This window comes from Primulina tabacum, chromosome 2 (genome assembly GCF_025594145.1).
Source record: "Primulina tabacum isolate GXHZ01 chromosome 2, ASM2559414v2, whole genome shotgun sequence".
Classification (NCBI taxonomy): Eukaryota; Viridiplantae; Streptophyta; class Magnoliopsida; order Lamiales; family Gesneriaceae; genus Primulina; species Primulina tabacum.
This window is the reverse complement of record NC_134551.1, coordinates 50,618,497-50,643,388: the sequence shown is the minus strand read 5'-3', so window position 1 is coordinate 50,643,388 and position 24,892 is coordinate 50,618,497. Positions and strand designations below refer to the sequence as shown.

The 24,892-nt window shown below is 35.5% G+C and overlaps 4 protein-coding genes and 1 pseudogene across 6 annotated transcripts; 2 read left to right on the top strand and 3 right to left on the bottom strand.

The window, feature by feature from the left end:
- Nucleotides 1–4,553: 4,553 nt before the first annotated feature.
- On the top strand, nucleotides 4,554–8,584 carry LOC142536186 (ATP-dependent zinc metalloprotease FTSH 2, chloroplastic). Its single transcript, XM_075641894.1, has 5 exons — nucleotides 4,554–4,700; nucleotides 5,535–6,726; nucleotides 6,805–7,118; nucleotides 7,554–7,794; nucleotides 8,132–8,584. The coding sequence occupies exons 2-5, from the start codon at nucleotides 5,545–5,547 to the stop codon at nucleotides 8,468–8,470; spliced, it is 2,076 nt and encodes a 691-aa protein (XP_075498009.1). The 5' UTR covers nucleotides 4,554–4,700; nucleotides 5,535–5,544; the 3' UTR covers nucleotides 8,471–8,584.
- An 858-nt stretch (nucleotides 8,585–9,442) lies between these two features.
- On the bottom strand, nucleotides 9,443–12,568 carry LOC142536160 (large ribosomal subunit protein uL5-like). 2 transcript variants are annotated; one of them, XM_075641892.1, is made up of 5 exons: nucleotides 12,417–12,568; nucleotides 12,201–12,308; nucleotides 12,070–12,112; nucleotides 10,485–10,680; nucleotides 9,443–9,792 (listed from the first exon to the last, which is right to left on the bottom strand). In XM_075641892.1, exons 1-5 carry the CDS (start codon nucleotides 12,417–12,419, stop codon nucleotides 9,594–9,596), a joined length of 549 nt encoding a protein of 182 aa, XP_075498007.1. In that variant the 5' UTR covers nucleotides 12,420–12,568; the 3' UTR covers nucleotides 9,443–9,593. The 2 variants fall into 2 exon arrangements, with proteins under 2 accessions (XP_075498007.1, XP_075498006.1); XM_075641891.1 differs by having other exon boundaries at nucleotides 12,411–12,435.
- Nucleotides 12,569–13,151: 583 nt separating this feature from the next.
- Nucleotides 13,152–14,492, bottom strand: LOC142538025 (uncharacterized). The gene is made up of 2 exons (XM_075643469.1): nucleotides 13,904–14,492; nucleotides 13,152–13,402 (listed from the first exon to the last, which is right to left on the bottom strand). The coding sequence occupies exons 1-2, from the start codon at nucleotides 14,254–14,256 to the stop codon at nucleotides 13,174–13,176; spliced, it is 582 nt and encodes a 193-aa protein (XP_075499584.1). The 5' UTR covers nucleotides 14,257–14,492; the 3' UTR covers nucleotides 13,152–13,173.
- Nucleotides 14,493–17,433: 2,941 nt separating this feature from the next.
- LOC142536085 (aspartate aminotransferase, mitochondrial) lies at nucleotides 17,434–22,341 on the top strand. Of its 2 annotated transcripts, XM_075641886.1 has the most exons (10): nucleotides 17,434–17,731; nucleotides 17,867–17,952; nucleotides 19,885–20,091; nucleotides 20,237–20,342; nucleotides 20,415–20,519; nucleotides 20,944–21,116; nucleotides 21,215–21,374; nucleotides 21,552–21,647; nucleotides 21,741–21,835; nucleotides 22,010–22,341. In XM_075641886.1, the coding sequence occupies exons 1-10, from the start codon at nucleotides 17,555–17,557 to the stop codon at nucleotides 22,080–22,082; spliced, it is 1,278 nt and encodes a 425-aa protein (XP_075498001.1). In that variant the 5' UTR covers nucleotides 17,434–17,554; the 3' UTR covers nucleotides 22,083–22,341. The 2 variants fall into 2 exon arrangements, with proteins under 2 accessions (XP_075498001.1, XP_075498002.1); XM_075641887.1 differs by lacking the exon at nucleotides 17,434–17,731 and having other exon boundaries at nucleotides 17,879–17,952; nucleotides 19,874–20,091.
- A 341-nt stretch (nucleotides 22,342–22,682) lies between these two features.
- LOC142536144 (peroxidase 52-like) lies at nucleotides 22,683–24,261 on the bottom strand (annotated as a pseudogene).
- Nucleotides 24,262–24,892: the final 631 nt, after the last annotated feature.

Sequence of the window (24,892 nt, the reverse complement as noted above, 5' to 3'; positions counted from 1 at the left end):
CTGGAAACCAAAATCAAATTCAAAGACAAGGTTTTGGTCGAGGTCGAGGTCGTGGACGTGGACGTGGACGTGGACGTGGACGTGGAATTGGCCGTGGTCGTGGTCAAGGCCGTGGTTTTGAAAATAATCGAGATAGTTATTTTTATAACTCATCTCAAAAGAACGTCCCAAACCATCCACAGAAAAGGCATCATGAGAATATGAGTGTTAATGAGAATCACTCAAAAAGATATGAAAGTTCTTGTTTCAGATGTGGTACTCCAGGACATTGGTCCCGTATTTGTCGAGCCCCTGAGCATCTTTGTAAACTTTATAAAGAATCATTAAAGGGGAAAGAAAAGGAGACCAACTTCACTGAACAAAGTGAACCTTTGAGTGATTCAACTCATTTTGATGCTGGAGATTTTCTGATTGATTTCTCAGACAATGATCAATTTGCTGGTGGAATAAATATGTAAAATATTTTATGTACCCATATGATAATGTTTTATTGTGTGCTATATTTTTGCATTTTATTGTCAGTAATTTTATTTCATTGCATATATTTTTTGAAGTTGAAATATGGAAAATACTATGTGAGCAAAGCTGAAGTTTGCATACCCGATAGTGGTACAACGCACACTATCCTCCGAGATAAAAGATATTTCTTGGAACTAAAACCAACAAAAACAAGGGTGAATACAATATCAGGTCCTGTAGACTTGATTAAAGAATGTGGTAAAGCACAATTTTTGTTACCTAATGGTACAAAAATTTTTATCATTGATGCTTTATATTCACCACAATCGAAAAGAAATTTGTTGAGTTTTAATGATATATATTCCCATGGGTATGATACTCAAACAATGAATGAAGGGAATGAGAAATATATGTGTCTTATCACATATAAATCAGGAAAGAAATATGTGATTGAAAAACTACCAATGCTCCCTACTGGATTGCATTATGCACACATAAGTCCCATTGAATCAAACATGGTAGTTGATAATTCTTCAATATTAACCAATTGGCATGATCGATTGGGACATCCTAGATGCGAAGAATTTTAGAAAATACACATGGTCATCCGCTGAAAGACCAGAAGATCTTTCAGAATAATAAGTTTCAATGTAAAGCATGTTTTCTTGGAAAACTTATTATAAGACCATCACCAGCCAAAATCCAAACTGAATCACCAATGTTTCTTGAACGTATTCAGGGTGATATTTGTGGACCAATCCATCCATCATGTGGACCATTCAGATACTTTATGGTATTGATTGATGCCTCCAGCAGATGGTCACATGTATGTTTATTGTCAACTCGAAATATTGCATTTGCAAGATTACTTGCTCAAATAATAAAATTGAGGAATCAATTTCCCGATTATACAATCAAGAAAATTAGACTTGATAATGCTGGTGAATTTACTTCCCAAACTTTCAATGATTATTGTATGTCTATGGGAATTATTGTTGAGCATCCTGTTGCTCATTTACATACACAGAATAGATTGGCTGAATCATTGATTAAACGTCTGCAAATGATTGCTAGACCAATGATTATGAAAACAAAGCTCCCTATTTCTATATGGGGACATGCAATTTTACACGCTGCTTCATTAATTCCCATCAGACCAAGTGCATATCATAAATACTCCCCATTGCAGCTTGCATTTGGTAAAGAACCAGACATTTCTAATCTGAGAATTTTTGGATGTATGGTGTATGTGCCTATTGCACCACCACAACGAAAGAAAATGGGACCTCAAAGAAAGGTTGGAATTTATATCGGTTATGATAGTCCATCAATCATTCGATATCTTGAACCTCAGACAGGCGACGTGTTCACAGCACGTTTTGCTGATTGTCATTTTAATGAGGAAATCTTCCCAATGTTAGGGGGAGAACAGAAACATACCGAAAAGGAAATTACATGGCATGTATCATCGTTGTTACATCTGGATCCAAGAATAAAACAATGTGAAAAAGATGTACAACAAATTGTACACTTGCAAAGAATAGCAAATCAAATACCAGATGCATTTGCTGACACAAAAGGGGTAACTAAATCATATATACATGCTGCAAATGCCCATGCTCGAATTGAAATTCCAAAGAAACAAATTGAAGATACTCGTGATGTCATTAAACGCCTGAAGCGTAGAAGGCCAGTCGGTTCCAAGGATAAAAATCCTCGAAAAAAAAAATTCATAGAGAAACACGATGATCACAAAATAAAGAATGATGTTTCTGAAGAAACACATGATGATCACAAAATAGAGAATGATGTTCCTGAAGAAACATATGATGATGAAAATGTTCTGTCAGAACCACAAACTGACGAGAATCATGAAATCTCTATCAATTACATTAATACTGGAAAAATATGGAACCGAAAAGATATAGATGAAATTGATGATATATTTTCTTATAATGTGGCAATCGACATCATAAATGATAACGAAGATCATGAACCAAAATCTTTTGGTGAATGTAAAAATCGGCAGGATTGGATAAAATGGAAAGAAGTCATCCATGTTGAATTGGATTCGTTAAATAAACGTAATGTTTTTGGACCTATAGTCCTTACACCTGAATGTGTAAAACTTGTTGGATACAAATGGGTTTTTATTCGAAAGCGAAATGAGAAAAATGAAATAGTAAGATATAAAGCTCGACTTGTTGCACAAGGTTTTTCTCAAAGGCCTGGAATTGATTATGAAGAAACGTATTCTCCCGTGATGGATGCAATTACGTTTCGGTATTTGATTAGATTGGCGGTATCTGAAAATTTAGAAATGCGTCTTATGGATGTTGTTACAGCTTACTTATATGGATCACTTGATAGTAATATATATATGAAAATCCCTGAAGGATTTAAGATGCCTGAAGCACAAAGTTCAAAACCCAGGGAATGTTATTCTGTGAAATTACAAAGATCATTATATGGGTTAAAGCAATCAGGTCGAATGTGGTATAATCGACTAAGTGATCACTTGATGAAAAAGGGATATGTAAATAATTCAATATGCCCTTGTGTTTTCATTAAGAAAACAACATCCGGATGCGTAATTATTGCTATATATGTTGATGATTTAAACATCATTGGAACGAATAAGGAAATTCAAGAAGTTGTGTCATACTTGAAGGAAGAATTTGAAATGAAAGATCTTGGAAAAACCAAGTATTGTCTGGGTTTACAAATTGAACAAAAAGAATTTGGAATGTTTGTTCACCAGACAAATTATACAGAAAAGATCCTTAAACGTTTTAATATGGATAAAGCAAATCCTTTAAGTACTCCAATGGTTGTTAGATCATTAAACATAGAAAAGGATCCATTCCGTCCATGTGAAGATGATGAAGATATTCTTGGTCCAGAAGTACCATATCTAAGTGCTATCGGTGCCCTTATGTATCTTACAAATTGTACGAGGCCCGATATATCTTTTGCCGTAAATTTGTTGGCAAGATTTAGCACATATCCAACAAAGAGACACTGGAACGGAATTAAACATATATTCCGTTATCTACGAGGAACGACAGATTTGGGACTTTTGTATTCAAAAGATACTAATCCAAGTATAATTGGTTATGCTGATGCTGGATACTTATCTGATCCACACAAGGCACGTTCCCAAACTGGATATGTATTTACTCGTGGAGGCACTGCAATTTCTTGGCGTTCACAGAAACAAACGCTCGTAACAACTTCATCAAATCATGCCGAGATTATTGCACTACATGAAGCAAGTCGTGAATGTGTGTGGTTAAAATCAATGACCCAACATATCCAAATTTCATGCGGATTATCATCTGATGAGAAGCCTGTGATACTATATGAAGATAATGCTGCATGTGTTGCTCAAATGAAAGAAGGATACATAAAAAGCGACAGAACTAAACATATTCCTCCTAAGTTCTTCGCATTCACTAAGGAGCTAGAGAAGAATAAATATATTGATGTTCGTCACATTCAATCAAGTGAAAACTCATCAGATCTCTTCACAAAGGCACTTCCTACGTCAATATTCAGAAAGCACATATATAATATTGGGATGCGCAATCTACGAAATTTGTGAAGAATTGTTCGTGTCAACATGAGGGGGAGTTTACGTGACTGCACTCTTTTTCCCTTACTATGGTTTTTATCCCAATGGGTTTTTCCTAGTAAGGTTTTTAACGAGGCAGTATAAAAACACGTAATGAAGACAATCATTATGATCATCATCACAAGGGGGAGTGTTGAAAAATATATTTAAAATGTGAGTATTGAATATTTGAATGTTGAATATTTGAATGTTGAAAATAAGAGTTGTAAATATTGAAAATTAGTGTGTGATGATGTAGGTAATGATGTATTTTATTTTTGGATTATTTGTAAAGATTTCCTATAAATAGATCTTTCATTTGTGAAGAAAATCACAATTGAGTAGAGAGAAAAATATTATAAAGGGTGTAATTTGGTAAATTTTGAGAGTTTGAGATTTTTAGTTTTTACCATAAATTTTTACTTTTTTACAACAAAAATATATAATTAAGGAGCATCATGAAATCAGACTGAAAAAGTACTAGAAGGGAGACAAATTAACCACTCAGAAGATGCCACGCATCCAATTCCAAACCACATCCATTCCCTCTAAATTCCATTCGTCTCCACTGTTCCACCCTTCAAGTTCAATCGCTCTTTCCCCAACTTCAGCAATCTCCTCCTGTTTGGTATGTTCTTATTCCTCGTACGATGAAAGATGAAAGCTTTATTGATTATGATGACAAGAAATTTTGGGTTTTTGGTTAACCTTTGTATTTTGATTGTTCTTAGTTCAGTTCAACAATTTAAAGAATTCAGCTGTATTGTTACGTAAGTCCAGTGGTTGTTTGGTTTATCTTGCTTTCTTGACTGTTGTTGGTTCGGTTCTGAGGTTGGATTGGTAGAGCTGGATTAGTTTTATTATGTTTAAGGTTAACCCCATCTCCCCTGCTTAATTCTTGGTTGGTTTTAAGTAATTTTGTCAGTAGTTGTTGAGATTAAGGAGAATTGTGTGTATTTGTTTGCGCTTCTTTTCGGAGCATAAAAAATCAGGGACTGCTCAGGAATTTAGTTCAGGATAGATTTAATGTTTTTAGGTTGAAATAGCAATGTTTAATCTGAAATAAAGTGATCCTTCTTGATATTCTAATTTGTTTTGATTTATTTTTATTTTCTTCTTTCTATTTTTTAAGAAGATTTGATAACTGCTTTGAGCTCTATGAGGAAGTTTTTGTCACGGTTATCGCCTATCATACCCCGCGAATAATTGGCCATTTCTTTGATGCTCAAGTAGAATGAGGATTATTTATGTCAACCCGAGTTCTTGACGTGTGTATGAACTCTAGATAATGAATATTAGGACTGCGCAACAAACATAATAAAATTGATTCCATTTCGAGATTTTGGGTGCTTCAGCCACCAACGAGTCGTGATTCATGAATCAAGAATAGCATTCTTAATTGCTTTTTTTTGTGTGTGTTTTGGGATGGGTTCAACAATTTCTTTTATTTTTCAAATTTCAGAGGAAAGAAGATGGCAGCTTTATCAGCATGTCTAGTGGGAAGTGGATTATCTATACGTGATTCTAAAACAGCTTTGAACCATGATATTTATGGCAGACATCCTATACAATCAGCTTGCCTCCAATCCCTGAATGGTAAAGTCTTGGCTGTTAGAGCAACCATGAATGAAAAGCCCAATGAAGAAAGAAGGGGCTTTCTGAAATTGTTGCTTGGCGGTGCTGGACTTGTTACTCCGGCATTACTCGGCAATGGGATTGTTAGGGCTGATGATCAAGGTGTTTCCAACTCAAGGATGTCCTATTCTAGATTTTTGGAGTATCTCGATAAGGGTAGAGTGACGAAAGTTGATTTGTTTGAAAACGGAACTATTGCCATTGTTGAGGCCGTCTCCCCAGAGTTGGGTAACCGAGTGCAGAGAGTGCGAGTGCAACTCCCTGGGCTTAGCCAGGAGCTCCTTCAGAAGTTAAGGGAGAAGAACATAGACTTTGCTGCCCATAATGCTCAAGAGGACTCGGGTTCACTTTTATTTAATTTGATTGGAAATTTGGCCTTCCCTTTAATTTTGATTGGTGGTCTTTTCCTTCTCTCGAGACGGTCTGGCGGAGGAATGGGCGGGCCTGGTGGGCCTGGTTTCCCTCTTACCTTTGGTCAATCAAAGGCTAAGTTTCAAATGGAACCCAATACAGGTGTAACTTTCGATGATGTCGCCGGGGTAGATGAAGCAAAACAAGATTTTATGGAGGTGGTGGAGTTCCTTAAGAAGCCCGAGAGATTTACTGCTGTTGGTGCTCGTATTCCAAAGGGAGTTCTTCTTATTGGTCCTCCTGGTACTGGAAAGACCTTGCTGGCCAAGGCAATTGCCGGTGAAGCGGGTGTCCCATTTTTCTCCATTTCAGGTTCTGAATTTGTTGAGATGTTTGTTGGTGTTGGAGCCTCACGAGTCCGCGATCTTTTCAAGAAGGCCAAGGAAAATGCCCCTTGCATCGTATTTGTTGATGAAATTGATGCTGTTGGGCGTCAAAGAGGAACTGGTATTGGAGGAGGAAATGATGAAAGGGAGCAGACACTGAACCAGCTATTAACAGAAATGGATGGTTTTGAAGGAAATACTGGTATAATTGTTATTGCAGCAACTAATCGTGCAGATATTCTTGACTCTGCCTTGTTGAGACCAGGAAGGTTTGATAGACAGGTAAGATATATATAGCATATGTCTTGTCTCTAATTTAACTTTCAGATTACAAGTACACACAGTCTAATCGTTGTACAGGTAACTGTTGATGTCCCAGATGTTCGTGGAAGAACAGAGATCCTTAAGGTTCACGCTAGCAATAAAAAGTTTGATCCAGATGTATCGCTTGAGGTAGTAGCCATGAGGACACCTGGTTTTAGTGGAGCAGATCTTGCTAATCTCTTAAATGAGGCTGCTATTCTTACCGGACGGCGTGGAAAGACAGCAATCTCATCGAAAGAAATTGATGATTCAATTGATAGGATAGTTGCTGGAATGGAAGGGACCGTCATGACAGATGGGAAGAGCAAAAGTCTCGTGGCGTACCATGAAGTAGGCCACGCCATCTGTGGGTAAGTAAAATATATGGCAAACATTAATCTTATTTTCTTTTAAATTAGTTGTGATTTTGGAAGTTCTGTTGGTTTTATTTTCCGATACTTTGATCATTGGAAGTTGGATCTGGATCTCTTTGGTGCTGTATATTTTTACCTTCTACTCTCTGTGAAATCAAAGACTTAATCTATTCATGGATTTCTTCCATAAGAAAGGTTCTATCATTTGGTTTCTTTGTTACAGTTGGTGACTTGCTGTAAGCCATATAAAACCTGTTCTAGATGTATCCTGTTCAGGCCCCTTCCTTTTGTGGCAGGGAAAATACTTGAACATTGTCAAGTGACAATGAACCGAGCATGAACAAATTTTTTTTATCCTCACGATCTAGCTTGCTGGCATGCTGCTTTTGGATATGACCCCTCTAATATTTTGTTGGTTGTGTTATTACGCAGAACTCTAACTCCAGGGCATGATGCAGTTCAGAAGGTCACCTTGGTACCACGTGGTCAAGCACGTGGTTTGACGTGGTTCATCCCTTCTGATGATCCAACCTTAATTTCAAAGCAGCAACTTTTTGCCAGAATTGTTGGTGGGCTTGGTGGAAGAGCTGCTGAGGCGGTTATTTTTGGTGAGCCCGAGGTCACAACTGGTGCAGCTGGTGATTTGCAGCAGATTACAGGATTGGCTAAGCAAGTAAGTACCTTATTATGCCTTTTATTTTAGTAAGGACACATTTGTGATTTCTTTTCATAATGAAAAACTTGCATTTTTTCCTGCACCATACTTTTTCGATCCAACTACGGATTCCTGTATTACATTTCAAATATCATTGTTGGAGGAGCAACAATGGGATCTACTGTCTTAATTGATCGAAACTTGTCGTTTGAGCTACGGCTCAGCTTAAAATATCTGAGTTAAGCCATATTATCAATTGTTAACACACCGAGAAAAGAAAAACTTCTGATCTTACGATTAATATTTTTATCGAGGAAACTTGGGCATTTGTTTACTAAATTCTTGCTCTGCGTAGATGGTTGTTACTTTCGGTATGTCTGAAATAGGTCCATGGTCGCTCGTGGACTCATCGGCTCAAAGTGCTGATGTAATCATGAGAATGATGGCAAGGAATTCTATGTCTGAAAAGCTGGCAGAAGACATTGATGCGGCAGTGAAGAGGATTACAGAGAGTGCATATGAGATTGCTTTGAGCCATATCCGAAACAACCGTGAAGCAATGGATAAAATCGTGGAAGTTCTGATTGAAAAAGAGACCATGACCGGAGATGAGTTCCGGGCAATTTTATCGGAGTTCACTGAAATCCCAGTTGAAAATAGAGTTACCCCTACGCCAGCTACAGTAACTGTATGATATGCACAGCACTAGTCTGTTGATATGTTTATGCTTTCGGTTTCCTTTGTACCAATCCCTATTCTCACTGGTATTACAGAAGTGAAATTGGAGATATTTGCCTTTTCTATGTTATGTGAGCAGTGTCGTCAACGCAGAGACGAGTTTGACGAGTCCTGCAAACAAAATCATTTCTTTCTTCTCCCAGCAAGTTCTTGAGTTTCTGTCTTAAGATCGGTCGCTATTAGGTGGAAATTAGTGAAATGCTTTGGAGACTCATCTAGCGAGTGGTTCAATCAAAGATGCTCAGCCCTGTATATAAATACCAGATATAATCAGTTTAGTTTCCCCTAGCTTCTCATAAGAATTTGGAGCTTATCAACATTGGGTCATTTGATAAACATGGCTGGCAATCCACTTCAAAGCTTGACTTGGCCCTCTCGCATCGTAGTTGCCACTGCTCTTGGTTCCATATTTTTCCGATTGTTGTTTTATTAAATTGTTCGCTTCGATTATGATTTTTTTTACATATATTAGAAAAGATGAAACTAATATCGAACACATTAAAATAAGGGAGGAACGTTAAGCCAATCTGGACTCTGAAGGAAGCCCAACCCATATGCCCCGGGGGAACACAAAATTGGTATGACAGCAGCCTTCGGCGGTCTACTAAGAAACTCCTTCAACTAACGAACAAGATATGACAACTAATGTGGGCAAGGCAAATGATACCACATTCCATCACGGCCTCGATCTCTCCTTCAAGTTAACTCGAAAGATGAAAAGATTATTCTTACTAAAAGATGCTGCAAACGATACGCACACATCAAAACACAGTCTGAATCTGCTCTTTTGAACCATGTTTTAATCTCTTATTCTATATGTCGGCAACGTGTATTCTTGAATTCTTTTGGAAAAAAATTACATCGTGAAATCAGAATGTCACGTGACGCAGAAAATATTGACAAACCATAACAGACATAATGCGCATAATTAGCAAAATGAAAACCCGGAAATATTATAGATATAAAACAAACTTGCGCTACTCAATCTTTCACAAAATTCGATTTTGTTTGGTCAAAGAGTAAAATAACTCAAAAACTTTCATACATGATTCCATTAGTCGAGGTTTCAGAGTTCTCTTCTAAGCTGCAATATTAGAGGCCTTGTTGAGGATAACACCTTCATATTTAACTTGGAACCACTTCATTGCATCCTCCTTTGTGACCCTGTGTTGGATTCCAACACGAGACTTGCACCTACGGCGACGGCCCACTCTGTAACCAGGACGCTCCAAGACAACGTAGAAGTCCATACCATAAATACCAGTTGAAGGGTCATACCTGAAGAGATTCATGAATAAAAAATAAGCAATCTTCACCCAACTGTCATAACTATGTACGAAAGCATTTTCACAATATTGCCTAGATCATCCTAAATAAAATAGATTCACCAAATATTGAGCAACCAATCAATCTCAAAACTGCAGGTAATAATCACCTCACACTTACAATAGTAGTTTTTCTTATTGCCTAGACCATCCTAAATAAAATAGATTCGCCAAATATTGAGTTAACAATCAATCTCAAAACTGCAGGTAATAATCACCTCTCACTTACAATAGTAGTTTTTCTTTTCCTTTTCAAGATTGATGTTTCGTTTTCTTTTGAGAGAGGTGGTCATTAAATTTTATAAAATAACCTAATCCAAACACACGCAGCCATACATGTGCATAGAAGCAATGTTTCTATAAGCATACTGTAATGTCACCCGACAGTATCTTCATACAGATCAACTGTCGCATTGCAGCGACATCAAAAGTACCAGCCACTAAAAATACCAAGAAACAGTTCCCCATAACTTGGCACCAGCCACAATTTGTTTAAGATGCCTACATACTATGATTCATATCTTGTTGATCATCAACTAAAACAGAACTGTCCAGTACAAGACACTTCATATTGCCATGTAAACTTAGCAACACGAGGTGGAAAACCAACATTTTCAGAGAATGAGATAAGCCATAGTTGCTTACTTAATTCCAAGATCAATATGTTCCTGAATACCAAAGCCAAAACAACCAGTATCACTGAAATTTCTTCTCAATAGTTCATATTCTTTGACCTTCAATCCGCTTTCAAGTAGCTGCATTGCTTTGTCACCCCTGACTGTGACATAGCATGCAATTTTTTCATTACGCCTGATGCCAAAAGAGCGAACAGTGTATCTAGCTGTAGAAGAAAAGAGAAGGAAAAGAAGAGTTACTATACTAGCAAAACAAAAATCTAATTTTCTGTCCTCGTATCATCAAGTTTAAATGCAAAAGTTATATAAACTAACAATATAATCACAAGCAATCAAACCTTAAGCACAAAACTCGGTGTTCTTAAGTTAAAACAACAAATAAAACTATGTCAGATGTTTGAAAAAGCTTACTATTTGCAACAGACAGATTTAGACCAACAAATGAAGAATTCATCTCTATTCACCTTAAGAAGAAAAACTAGTAAACTCCAAAGCATAGCACTGTCTAAAAATCACATGATTCAAAAGGAGTCTAACATACAAAAATCATTTCAGGCTTAACCATGTTCAATATATTATGCCATGACATAAAAAGTCAGATTCATTAAAAACCTGTCATGACATAAAAAGTTAGATTCATTAAAACCAGCATAAGCGTTTCTCACTTTCAAGCACCCGCTCAGAATTTTCTAAATTTTTTGTCAGATAAGATGATGTATATTTCAAGTGGGGAGGTCAAAATAATCAATGCTTGGTGCAGTTCTATAACTACCTCAATTATATTTTGCCAAATGGTTGACTTTCTGCATAAACATTGGGCATTCATCTTCTTCCAAACCTTGAAACAATTATTTCACTAATTCCTCCCGACTAACAGTAACCAAAAGTCCACCTCCATCCCTTAGGATGCAACAGCGGTTACTTCCCACATTCCACTGTTAACATTCTCTACCTCTCAATGGTATCTATCCCGCTGCCACTTACAAGCCTGCAAAGCTCCTGTTCCCTCTTACATGTAACAGAATGTATATCTTATAATTTATAAACTAATGAATGAAAATAAAACAAATACCAGTTGATCTATCAGTGTAATTGAATGACTATTACGAATTTATGTAGTAGTCATTAAACTGGATTTACAAAATCTATATATATTAAAGAGGAACACTTAAATTGCCTCTAGAGTCTTTCAAGAACACCAATATCGCGTCTCATTCAAGGCACAAAGGTATAAGCCTTGGCTCGGTCAAAGGTCTGGACCTTGAGTGTAAGGGCCGCAGGCATGTCGAGTGGTACTTTATCGACTATGAATGATCGTACTGTATAACTTGAACACTTCTGCTAAATGTAAACCATTTATCGAGTATTACACCATGCATGCTTTGACAATTAGCACAAGGACTCTCAGCCAGACATAATTTTAAATCAGTCAAACCATACAACATTCCACTACCGTAAATGGAATTATTAGATAATGTTATTACATGTTTAAAACCATTTCACAACCAAATTTAATCACCTCTTTCTTCATAAAAATCTACAGACTCGATTCAAACAAAGTATATTCCTCAAGGACCAAGTGAAAAAAAAAATACCCTTGGAGAAAACAGGGGTTTGGCTGCTGAGCTGTTCCAACACCTAAAGAATTTTCAAAATGGCTAGTTATGCACCAAAAATCACTGCAAATGATAAAATCCATCCAGTGAATTAGAGGGGTGAAAAGTACCTTTGCAGCCCTAGTAAGACGATCTCCACTCTCGCCCACGGAGATGTTTAGTACCAGTTTCTGGACCTTGATCTCCCTCATTGGATTATAGAGTTTCTTCTCTGCTGCCTGCTTTCACATTTTCACATACACATATACGGAGGTTTAGTGACATAAATGCAATATCAATACATATTTCTGTATAGAATACATGCGAGGTCGAGAAGCGACATTTACCATGGAGGAGGAGTGGTGAGAGGAGGAGGCGACAGCGGCGGCTAGGGTTTTGGAGATGTTAGTAAGAGGAAGAGAACCTCGAATATTTATAAAACATGTATGAGTTCTGAAATGATACGAGAGGGGCGTTTTTCATAGATTGTACAAAGTTTGGGGTTAATATGCTAATATTTTGAGCCTTATATTTTATTTATTTATTCATTGGAAAAAATATATATGCATTTTTTTCTTATGCCGTGAGAGCATAAGTAATTCAAGTTAAGGCTATTATTATAAAATTAACTCAATCAAATTAATTAATCAAAAACATTTTTATTGAATTATTTCTCATCACCAAGTATATTATAAGACATTTTTTAAGTTTAATCTATTATAAAAGTGATATCCTATGGATGAGCACACTATCATTACTAGCCCAAATGGAAGACAAGCTCATTAAGGACCCATGTATTCTTCTATAAATATCAAGTTTGAGTATTCAGTCAGGGGATTCAAGATATTGTTTTCAGCAGCACCCTTAGCTGCTCCCCATATATATTTAGTCTCTGACTTGAGCGTTGGAGGAGCTACGCCGGGACACTCTCCCGGCCCCCTTTTAACGATCTTATTCGTGATTTCAGGCTCAATGTAATTTCAAAACCTGCGTCTGAACTAGTGATACTTACTAGAAGCGGACCCTAAAATTTCTCGTGAGTATCAAAAAATATATTTAAAAAATATTTATCGGCATATACATATATCTAGAATGCAATTGTTTCTAAAGAACACGGATTCCTCTAAAAAGCCATGGCAACAGGAAGGCGAGAACCAGGCACACTGCCAAGAATCTGCAGAAATATTGCTTGCAGCGCTGCGAGCTCGCTTGAGAATCGTCGAGGGTGGCCGCGACGAGCCTCATTTCATTCCACTCCATCAAGAATAGTGAGGTTTCCTCTGCACTCTTGTTGTCGATGTTTTTAGCCATCGTTCCACATATTTCGCACTGTCTGCAAACGTAATTGATGCATAACTTATGAAGCTGAAGAGAAAATACTTGTTATATATATAGAATAAGGCGTCAGTATAATTATCTTAAAAAATGGTTATTACATTCACCAACACTAAACACTATTTTTTTAATATACAAAAACTCTTGTGAGACGGTCTCACGGATCAATTTCGTGGGTCGAATATCTTATTTGGGTCATCCATAAAAAAATATTACTTTTTATTGTGAATATCGGTAGTGTTGACCCGTTTCACATATAAAGATTTGTGAGACCGTCTAACAAGAGACTTACTCTAAACACAAAATCGCCTCTTTACCGAGTTTATTACTCTCCTTAGTAAAACTTCAAACTATTCATAAACCTTATTTGACAATTTAGATACTCAAATGGTCGTGTAATAATAAATTGGTGCCTGAGAAGTAACAAAATTAGAGTACAAAAAGTCGAATTTCTAAAATAGTTTATGGAAATCAATGATGCAACAAAAATAAATTTTACCTATCACCCTTCTGCCAAAACCAGGCCTCAGCACAACGCTGGTGCGACCACCCTAGCTCGCCTTTGCAGTCGCAACCAAGCTCGATGAGTTCCGATCCTTCCAAGGAAGATTCATCGCCGAAATGACATATTCTGCAAATCCTTTCTGCGTTTGTACTCTCACTGTTTCTTGATACACCATTGGCATCATCACCCTTAATTACATCAATGGAACAGTCACGATTCTTCCCTGGATTGTTTTTTTCACCACAAACACGCTCATCAGAAGAATCTTTAGCATATAGAATCTTGTTCTGCTGACTTTCTTGAGTTGAATTTGATCTAGTCTTGTTCATTTCTTCTTCGGTCTCCATTTTCTTTACGATTCGGAGGACGAATTCATCCGAGGATCAGAATACAAAAACCCTCGTTTTATCAAGTTTTAAAAATACCCAGAAAGATCGAGTTCCTGAAACCTATAGATCGACCAGGGTCAAACCTTTAACAATTTGCATACTTGATCATCATTTTGGAACTATATATGTTGGGCAATAAGTTTGTTACTCGACGGAAAAGATCACATCTTCCAAGTTCCATCCAATATGCTAAAGTTAAAACTTTTTTATTTTTTATTGATTATAATTAAGAACAAAACCAATAAACTATAATAATATTGCTTGGGTAGCAGAGGTTGACCACAGGTGTTCGTTACCAATATCGTCGTCCGGGGTGGGCTGTTAGTCTGGACAAAATAACAGTACACTTGTATACATGTAACGTGCAAGAAAAGCAGATATTAGTTTTAAAAACAAGTTTTAAATTAATTTAATGAGTTAATTAAGACCAATTCTTTTCCTTTTGAAATAATGATGATGATGATAATAATAATAATAATTGATTTTTGTTGCAACTTTGTATGAGGGCTACTTTAACATGTATATAGGAAAAAATAGATTTTTGTGAGATATCTAAAATTCATATTTCTCTCTTGTGGAAATTAATTAAGTATATTTGACCTTAAATTTTTTTTATAAAAGTTACACGAACACCCCACACTTGCACCGGCTGGAAAAATAATTAGAAAGAAAACTCAATTTCCTACAAGTTAGGGCTCAAATCCATGTAGCTAGGAGTGAAAATAGATACATGGATATTAGAAATTTTTGGTTTGATAAAATCACATCGATAAAGAGTGCGTTTAGTTTCAAAAGTTGTTTGCTTTAAAAAAAGTTTTTTTTTTTAAAAAAAATTGAGATTTTAAAAATATTTTTTAAAATGAAAGTTGTGTTAATTTTGTGTTCGAAGAACTTTTTAAATCCATAAAAGCTCTTTAAAAACTCACAATTTGGGCTTTTGGAAAAAGACTACTTTTAGCTTTATTAAATATTTTTAAAGAACTACAAACTCATCCAAACAAATATAAAATTTTTAAAAATATTTTTTAAAATAAACACTTTTTTACTTTATTTTTTTATTTCAAACGTGCTCTAAGCCTACTTATTATTTCGTTGTTCAGTTAAATTTTTTTAAAAAATATTTTTTGAAATATTTTAATTTTTTCCTGGGAACTATATTAATTTTTTGGTATATTACCCCATTTTGTTTTAATTTAATAAAATAAGAAATTAGGAAAATATGCAAGAGAGCTACCGGGCGTCGGAGGGTTTTTTTAACCCAATCGAGCCATACTAAGTTTGGCTTCCAGCTTGGTCCACCCTAAGGGTGGGAGTTTACTCTCGGATATCGGGTACTCGATCCAACGTTATCAGATTCGGGTATTTTTTTTTTTACAAAATTGTGTTCATCGGGCACCCGACATTACGGATTCGGGTTTGGGTATTTTACCGATACCTCATCGAGCATCCGGTACCCGACAATTTTTTTTAATGAGTCTATTCAATTAAAAAATACATGTATTTTTTTGTGGTTAGTCATAACCCCATATAACGACATATGACTAATCGTCAAATGATATAATGACACGATTTTTTCTGAAATACGGAAAATACATGTGTTTTTTTAATTTACTAGTCATAATATGATATAATGACTAACCATAACTCGATATAATAACATGTTTTTTTGTTAAATGTGAGAATACATATATTTGTTCAAAAAAAAAATTTAAAAATAGTTTTTTTCCCGGGTAGTCGGGTATTTCGGGTATGGTTGGTGTTGGGTACCCAAACCCGAAAACCAGACCTGCGCCAACCTCTAGTACTCCCGACCTTTTACTACTTTTTTGTCTGATCTACCCAAAAATATTAAATTTTTTTTAAGATGTAATAAATCAATTTATAAAAACGTCTCACAAAATATATTTATTTTTAAAAATAAACTAAAATAAAACCAATTATGGAGTAACTTGAGACAATGACGAAAAGTAACGTGTGAGTATATAAAACAAATTCCAAGTGCAACGTGTGAACAAGTTCAGGTTAAGTACATAAAATCCACAGGAATACAAAAAACCGTAAATCTTATCGTAGTCACGCTTCTCAAGGTAAACACAGAAAACTTGGCCATTTATATTGCCAGTCCAAAATTTCCAACTTCCAAAAAAAAAAATCAAATATTTTAATCAGCAATATTCCTTTTATATTTTAATAGCTCATTATACGATCTCGTATATTTTTATTTATGATATCATCAACCATGTTTATATTTACAATAATAAATAATATTTTTAATATAATAAATAATAATTTTTCATAAGTAATAACAAAATTGATCGTCTAACAAAAATTTGTGTTTATATTTTACTTATATATAATCAAAACAATCTTTTGCTGCATATTTAGATACTTGGTTTCATAAGATGGATATATGCATTGGGAGAGTCCTTTTTTCACAAATGAAGCACACACTGGAACCCATACGAAACTTCTAATTTGTTTTTGCTTGTAGAATATGTATATATGTACTTGATTTAAAAAAAAAAGAAAAATAGAACAGTTACGCTTGGATTTTAGAAAATTATTCTTGAGAAATACAACGAAGAATATTTTTCTCTGTAAATGTCAAATAATATAAAAATAAGTTGAATTATCGACGTTGTTCTAAAAAAACGATAAGCAGTAGGTGAGCGGTCACCCGTCACCTAGAGTCTAAGCTTTTTTTTACCTGAATATCTAATTCGTCATATTTTATCTACATATTTATTCAATAATTTCTCTATATAAGATTCAAAATCAAAATCAAAATCAATGACATATAACTCATCTTTATCGGATACAAATTGTTTGAAACAGAACAAACATTTTTTAAAAAATTTAAATATAAAAATTTTAAAAATTCTACAAATTTTTTAGCTGAATTCAAAGACAACGTCTTTTTAAAAATTAGACAGTAAACGACCGTTCAGCACCTAGATACTGCTTAGATAATTCTAAATGACGACTTTTAGAACAATGATTATTGATGTATATATTTTTGTAATTTTCGTCTGTGTGAGATATTTATAAAATTTTAGAATTAGAACGTAATGTAATAATGAAATATATTTAATATTTATACAGATTTCCTCTGGCATTAGAAATTCTGCATTGGCAGTAGAAAAGACCATTAAGATAAGAAGCCTGCACTCTGCCGAGTCGCTCGCTCTCATCATTTTTCTCTTATAAATTCCTTCCTTCCGACACCGCCAAATATCTGTCCGCTTCCATTTTTCCAATGGCGCTGCTGCTTCGGAGTCGGGTCTTGAAATCCGGCGTGGTCAGAGGTGGAGCAGCTCGATCCATGTCCACGGCGTGGTGGCGCCACGTGGAGCCAGCTCCTAAAGATCCGATATTAGGTGTCACCGAAGCCTTTCTCGCCGATCCTAGTCCAAACAAAGTCAACGTCGGAGTTGTGAGTTATATATATATATATATTCATTTTGCACACACATGTGAAAGATGTAAATTTGGTATTTTAATTGGATGAATAAACTCATTGTTAATTTTAAATTTCGACGATTTTAATAATTTTTATTCGTTGCCGAAGGGTGCATATCGTGATGATAATGGGAAACCCGTGGTGCTGGAGTGCGTCAGAGAGGCGGAGCGGAGAATTGCCGGCAGTATGAACATGTGAGCGTATTTTATATGACTTTCTAATGATCTTCTCTCGCCAAAGAAATCGATTGGAAGATAAACTATTTTATTTTATTTTTTTTATTCATTTTCGATTCTTTCAATTCGGCACAGTACAGAGTATATATATCGATAATAAATGCTATTTGTTGGCACTTTCCTGTATACATTTAAGTCACGATGTTTGTTTGGTATATCATAATTTTTTTGAGCACACAAGTATTTATGACGAGTCAACCTAACTATATTTACAATAAAAAATAATATTTTTTTATGGATAATCCAAATAAAAGATTCGTCTCACAAGATACGATCCGATCCGTGAGACTGTCTCACACAAATTTTTACTGTAAATTACTGTAAAGATGGAAAGACATGTTACGGGTGAAAACAGGAGTACAATATTTTATTTTTTTTGGGAAAACAAAGAAATTTGATTAGATAACACCCTTAGAGCATTACCCTAAAGATGCATCCAATAACTCGCATAAAAATAAAGGACCCCACGATTAAGAGCAAATATAAACCAATGGATATACTCAACCCATAGGGAGATATCTTTGTGTGACTTTCAAAACATTTATTTTCCTGTATTGTGGTCCTATTTGTCTAAATACATTCTCCTTTCCACTCACACTCCTTTTTGAGCACCTTGTAGATATGGATTCCTCTAAAGTGGTTTTGGAATGTTATCCATATCTTTAGAGCAAGTTGGTGAGAAGGTGGGTGGCATCAGTCATCCCCTTGACTCTAAAAATTTTAAGCACACAATTCTGAAAAATAATTTGAGCGGATTCGTGAGTCAACTACCAAAATACTTCTAAAAGCCGAAGTTTATGTTGTGCGCGGATGAAAATATTATATCTATTTTCTCAGTATCTGTATTTGATAAATGAGAAATTACTACATAAGTTACCCATTTGAAAGTGTTGATATAATTGACTTTAAAAATGGATGAGAGTGGAAGAGCTGCCCACGGAAGAAAAATGGGATAGGGAAATCCACCTTAGTCACTAGTGGGGGGATTACCTTTTTAAGGAGAATTTGCCAACATTTACTTATATGTTTATGCTAGCCATAGCTCACAGCCTGGAGATATAAACATTTACTTTTTCTATTTTCTAACAAAAGTAAAAATATAATTCCTGGAGATTATATTGTAATAGATTATTAATAATAAAGATTATCTCTGTTTGATGCATGAAATGGTGATGCATTGGATTGTGGGTTCTTGATCTCCTAGTTGGCAGAATGTTGAAATGATCAAATCACATTTTCTTGTTCTTATTTTATTACTTATTCTTTGTGAGACAACCTGGTTAATGCAGTAATTCACTGCATTTCACCTATCCTCGAGATTTAAATATGTACGAGTATGGTCCTAGAGTTACCAAATTAAGCTAGTTTAATTTAGGTTTTGTCAAAGTTTTGTTTATATTTGATTTGGAGGCGGTTCTCTGGTTCTGGCCAAAGCCCAAAATGGTACTTTTGGAATTTCAGTGGAAAATTTCGCTTTCGAATGTTTTACGGAACCATAAGAGAAGACCATCTTTCCAAACAAAGATATCATTACTGATTACACACACAATATAAAAGTTACCAGTATGATATACTGATCTTATTATGGTAGTTGGAGAATTATGGGGTCAAAGACCACCGATATAAAAATGGATAAGAGATTGCATGAGACGGAAATCTTAATAGAACTCTTAAGGCTTTTGCCATTTTCAATGTTCATTACACCGTAACCTTATATTTGAACTCTGGATAGACCAATATTTTTCACTGCTGATTTTATCTGAAGTGAGAACTTAATGCTATGTGTTCGAATAATATAATTGGATAACATGTTTTTTATTTATTTTATAATTCAGTGTTAATCTGAACTGTAAGAATTATAATTTTAAAAGCGATAAAGCCTTGATTCAGGGAGTACCTTCCCATGGGAGGAAGTGTAAAAATGGTGGACGAGACTTTGAAGCTGGCTTACGGGGAAAATTCTGACTTGATTAAAGATAGACGAATTGCTGCTGTACAAGCTCTCTCTGGGACTGGTGCATGCAGGCTCTTTGCAGACTTTCAAAAACGTTTTTCCCCTGATTCACAAGTATATATTCCAGTTCCCACCTGGGCCAAGTTAGTATTATTTTCATATGAGCTGTTTCGTATGTGCTTCATGTACATGGAGTACTAACATTTGAAATTCGATTCTACCTTATACATTTCTCTTTAAAACTCCTGTTTTTTCAATCTATTAGTTAATGACTTTGGTATTATGCAGTCATCACAACATCTGGAGAGATGCCGATGTTCCCCAGAGAACGTTCCATTATTATCATCCAGAATCAAGGGGTTTGGACTTTGCTTCAATGATTGATGACATAAAGGTATGCCAGTCACTTGGATAACCTGGAGTTACTGAGTTTATGGGTGTAATTCTATGAACTTTATTGGCTCAGAATGCGCCAGATGCATCATTCTTCCTGCTTCACGCTTGTGCTCATAACCCAACTGGAGTTGACCCTTCAGAAGAACAGTGGAAGGAAATCTCGTACCAATTTAAGGTTACATCTTATTTTCTTTTTGTTTCTGTTGATGATGACAACTGTCAAATGCTTAAATTATCACATTATTGGTATTGCGGAGAAACAATTGTCCACCTCGATGTAGCTATCAAATCATGAGTTTGGATGGTTTAAAATATTTAAAGTGCATCGATATCACTAGCTGTAGGTATTGGTATAATGACAATTGTTTAATTCTACATTTTGTATAGAGCTTAAGTCGTGTGTGTAACTCTCATCAGTTTCAAGCCGTTGCAATTATTGGAAGAGGGTTGATGAGGTGCAATAATTACCGTAGTTGCGAAAGAGTTCAGTTGTACTGTCATCACACTAGCCGTAACTTTGGTATAACGACAAAAGAATGACCCAAATATTACTATATATTGAAAAATCAGATTATGATGGTACTGTTTGTTACCTTCAGGTTAAAGGACATTATGCCTTATTTGACATGGCCTATCAAGGTTTTGCTAGCGGTGATCCAGAAAGGGATGCAAAGTCCATTCGAATTTTTCTTGAGGATGGCCATATGATTGGATGTGCTCAATCTTATGCAAAGAACATGGGACTCTATGGCCAGAGAGTCGGTTGCTTGAGGTAAATGTTTAAGATTTTTTTATTTTAAAAACACCTTTAAAACATCCATCTTCGTCTCTTCGCGCTTTTTCATGATTATTTCTTAATCAACTCTCTAGCGTGGTTTGTGAGGATGAAAAACAAGCTGTAGCAGTGAAAAGCCAGTTGCAGCAGCTTGCAAGGCCAATGTACAGTAATCCACCCGTCCATGGCGCCCTAATCGTTTCCACGATTCTCGGTGATCCAGACTTGAAAAAATTATGGTTGAAGGAAGTAAAAGTAATTTAACTCAACTTCTTCTTTAGTATTCTTCAACAACGAATCTGTTGTATACTCTTGTTGACATAGAACCAAATCATTCAATTTCAAGAGAAAAAACGTGATCTTTCATTATTGATAGACTCGTCTCAGTTCTTTATCAGTGCATGATTGTCAATTTGTTTCTTTTCTCTCCAGGGAATGGCTGATAGGATAATTGGAATGAGAACTGCACTAAGAGAGAATCTCGAGAACTTGGGTTCCCCCCTTTCGTGGGAGCACATAACCAAGCAGGTCCTGCCACCTCTCCTTTGTTTCACTTGTTAACATTTTCAATTTCCACCATATAAGAAGTTTATAATTATGGTTCATGGATTTTGTGAGCAGATTGGCATGTTTTGCTATAGTGGGATGACACCAGAACAAGTCGATCGCCTGACAAGTGAATTTCACATTTACTTGACCCGCAACGGACGCATTAGGTAAGCAAGAGCTCCTAACAGATTTCCGGCACTTTGTCATAGCATTCGAGACAAACCCGATAGGATAATAGAAATTTCCACTTCACTAAAGAATAAAATACAGTCAAATTTATTGAATATAAGTCTCTGCCCTGTCGAAAAACAGTGGTATTCTAAGGCTGATTATTTATGCAGTATGGCTGGGGTGACGACGGGAAATGTTGGTTACTTGGCCGACGCTATACACAAGGTCACGAAATCAGGTTAGGGACTCAGTTGCCCGTGTACCATATATATATCGCTTATATATATACAGAGAGGTACTTTTTTGGCGATATTTGAACTCCCCGGGGATAAATGGGTGAGTTTCACTTCGTTAATAACGTGTAGAAACACGAAGCAAGAGATGACATTTAACTTTTTCTTGGTCAGATACCATATTTTGAATCTGCCCATCTGTCCTGAAATTATGTATGGGTTATTTGTTGAATCTATCAAAAAATTGGATGATTATTTACAACTGCACACATCCATCCCCAGGAGATGGTGGAATTGATCCATTCTTATTATATTTGAATATTTTTAGAAAAAAAGAATAAATAAATAATCGTGCTTGATATATCATTATTTTTGAATGCTCTTCTATCTCTAGATAGAACCCTAATTTTTGTTTGAAGTTTTAAAATGAGAAATTATATGAAGAATTAAAACTATTGTTAATTCACCAATGCATTTTATTGATGAGCAAGTCTCTAGTGATATTGATGAGTAAATTTTGTGTGTGATAATGTCACAAATTTATTTTATGAGAAATGATTTTATTTATGTGAGATGAATTGACTCGATCCATATATATATAATAAAAAATAATATTTTTTTTATAAAAATTATACAACAGCTCCTGGTCCGAATGAAGAAGAAGCCCATGCACGTCGCGTCAGGAGGTTGGTGTAATAACTGTTGTCGAACCTATTTGCCGTGCCAGCATCGAGGGGGGCCAGGTTGGTGTCGCCGCCGGAGGCGGGGCAGATGCCTCGGCGGTTGGAGGCGAAGGTGGGGTTGATGTTCGTGTCGTTGTAGAGGCGGGGGCGGAAGGTTGAGCACTGGGTAAAGCCGAAAGTGTGGCCGCCGGAGAGGGCCACCATATCTCGGGCGCTGAGGCCTTTGGCGCTGAACATGGAGATGAGGGTGGAGAGACTGGAGAACGGGGAAGGGATTTCGGAGTTGGCTCCGCTCAAGCTTGCGGTTCTTGCGTCCCTTCTGCCCAGTGGGACTACCCATGACGGGCCTCCGAGCTGCAGCATTCCAAATTATTGAGACTTGAGAATTTTTTTTAATAAATATATTGATTGATAAATTATATTAAAAAAATATCCCAATTTGATTAACGATAAAACTTTTTTTTTACAAAAATTTATGTTCTTTTACAGAAGCCGTGATTGCATGCATGGGGATTTTAGTAAATTAATTAGTAGATTCAAACAAAATCCAAGGGGATGGATATTGCACCAAGAAAACACCCTCTCTAGCAGCCAGGGCCAAGATATCTGCACATGAAACTGTGCCATTGCAAGCAGTATCGACTCGAGTTTTGATAGTGTCTATCACATCGAATCCTCTGACAGAATTCTCGTCAGGGAATGCATTCTTTTCGCCCGTGAACGTCGGTGTATCGTCTAGCAAGATCCCTCCGTCACACCCCTATTCAACGCGAACAACGTAAATACAATATATTTATATTAGCTATATTATGAAATATTCATAATCAAGCAACAATCATTTTAGATCTAGTAGATATTCTATATTTTTATCAAATTATAAGTACTTAATTTAATTGGATTAGTTGATTGAATAATGTCGGATTAATTTAGAAAAATTTAATTTATTTGAATGGAAAAACACGAAGAAAGAAGGAATTTGAGTACTGGTGAAGAGTCATGCTCCTGTCAATTTAATTCTCAGTAATTTACAAAATACTACTTAATTGGATGCATGTATGAAAATATGAGTTCTTTATATATTAAATATTTATGAAACCTATATATTTTACGACATATATATACTACATATCAGTGTTTTTCAATCTAATTAAATAGATAAAAATATGAAAACAGATGTTGGATTATTTTATTTTGTCCAGCAAAAAATTTACCAAGCTAAGTTAAAGGACGTGAATTAAGATCTTTTTTTTTTAAAAAAAAAGAAGTTCTTACATTAACGAAGCAATCATGGAAGAACAAACGAAGAACTGATGCACCAATCCAGTTCCCTGTTAATGGCTTCCGTCATTGTATTCCTAACGATGAGTTGCAGATTGGGGCAAGCCGGATAGAAGTTCGTCGAGAGCTGCGCATGAACACGAACACAGCCGCAAACGAGCAACAACACGATCACCATGCAGCTGGATGCTGAAATGGAAGCATTTGTAAGGGAAGCCATGAGAGTAAATATTAGTGCGCTTTGGTTCATTTGTTACTTATTTTTCGTGCAATTTATCGCGTTTTATAGGCAAAAAAATATTGGTATACTATACATTTTTCAAAATTTGCTGCTGCTAACGCGTTTCCATGGAGAAAACTTGGAGCATGCAGGATTATTTAGCGAGATAACTTGACTTCAATATATGAAGTCAGATCGATCGATGATTCTGAAAGATATAGCTTTACAGCATGAACTTGTCACTAAATAAGGTTACTCAGTCCATCTTAATTTTTAAGTTTGACTTGTTTCACTCACTCAAACATGCAAGCAGTAGAAAAATGACAACCTTTCAATTTTACTTTTTTAAGGAAAAAAAATCAAACAACGTTACATCAATTGTCATAGTACTAATATATGGCTATATTTATTAGCATAGTGTGCATGTGTTGCGTATATTTAGTTTTTTTTTTTAAATTGAATAATTATAATTTAATTTAAATTTTTTAAATTTTTAATAAGTTTTCAATAATTTTTTACATAAATTTATTTTTTCATGAAGAAAAAAGGAATAAAGGGCTAAAAAAGAGAGGAAATATGGGTGTTTTTTGAGATTATGAAAATTACACCATGATATTATTTCGTCTCTTTCATGAATGG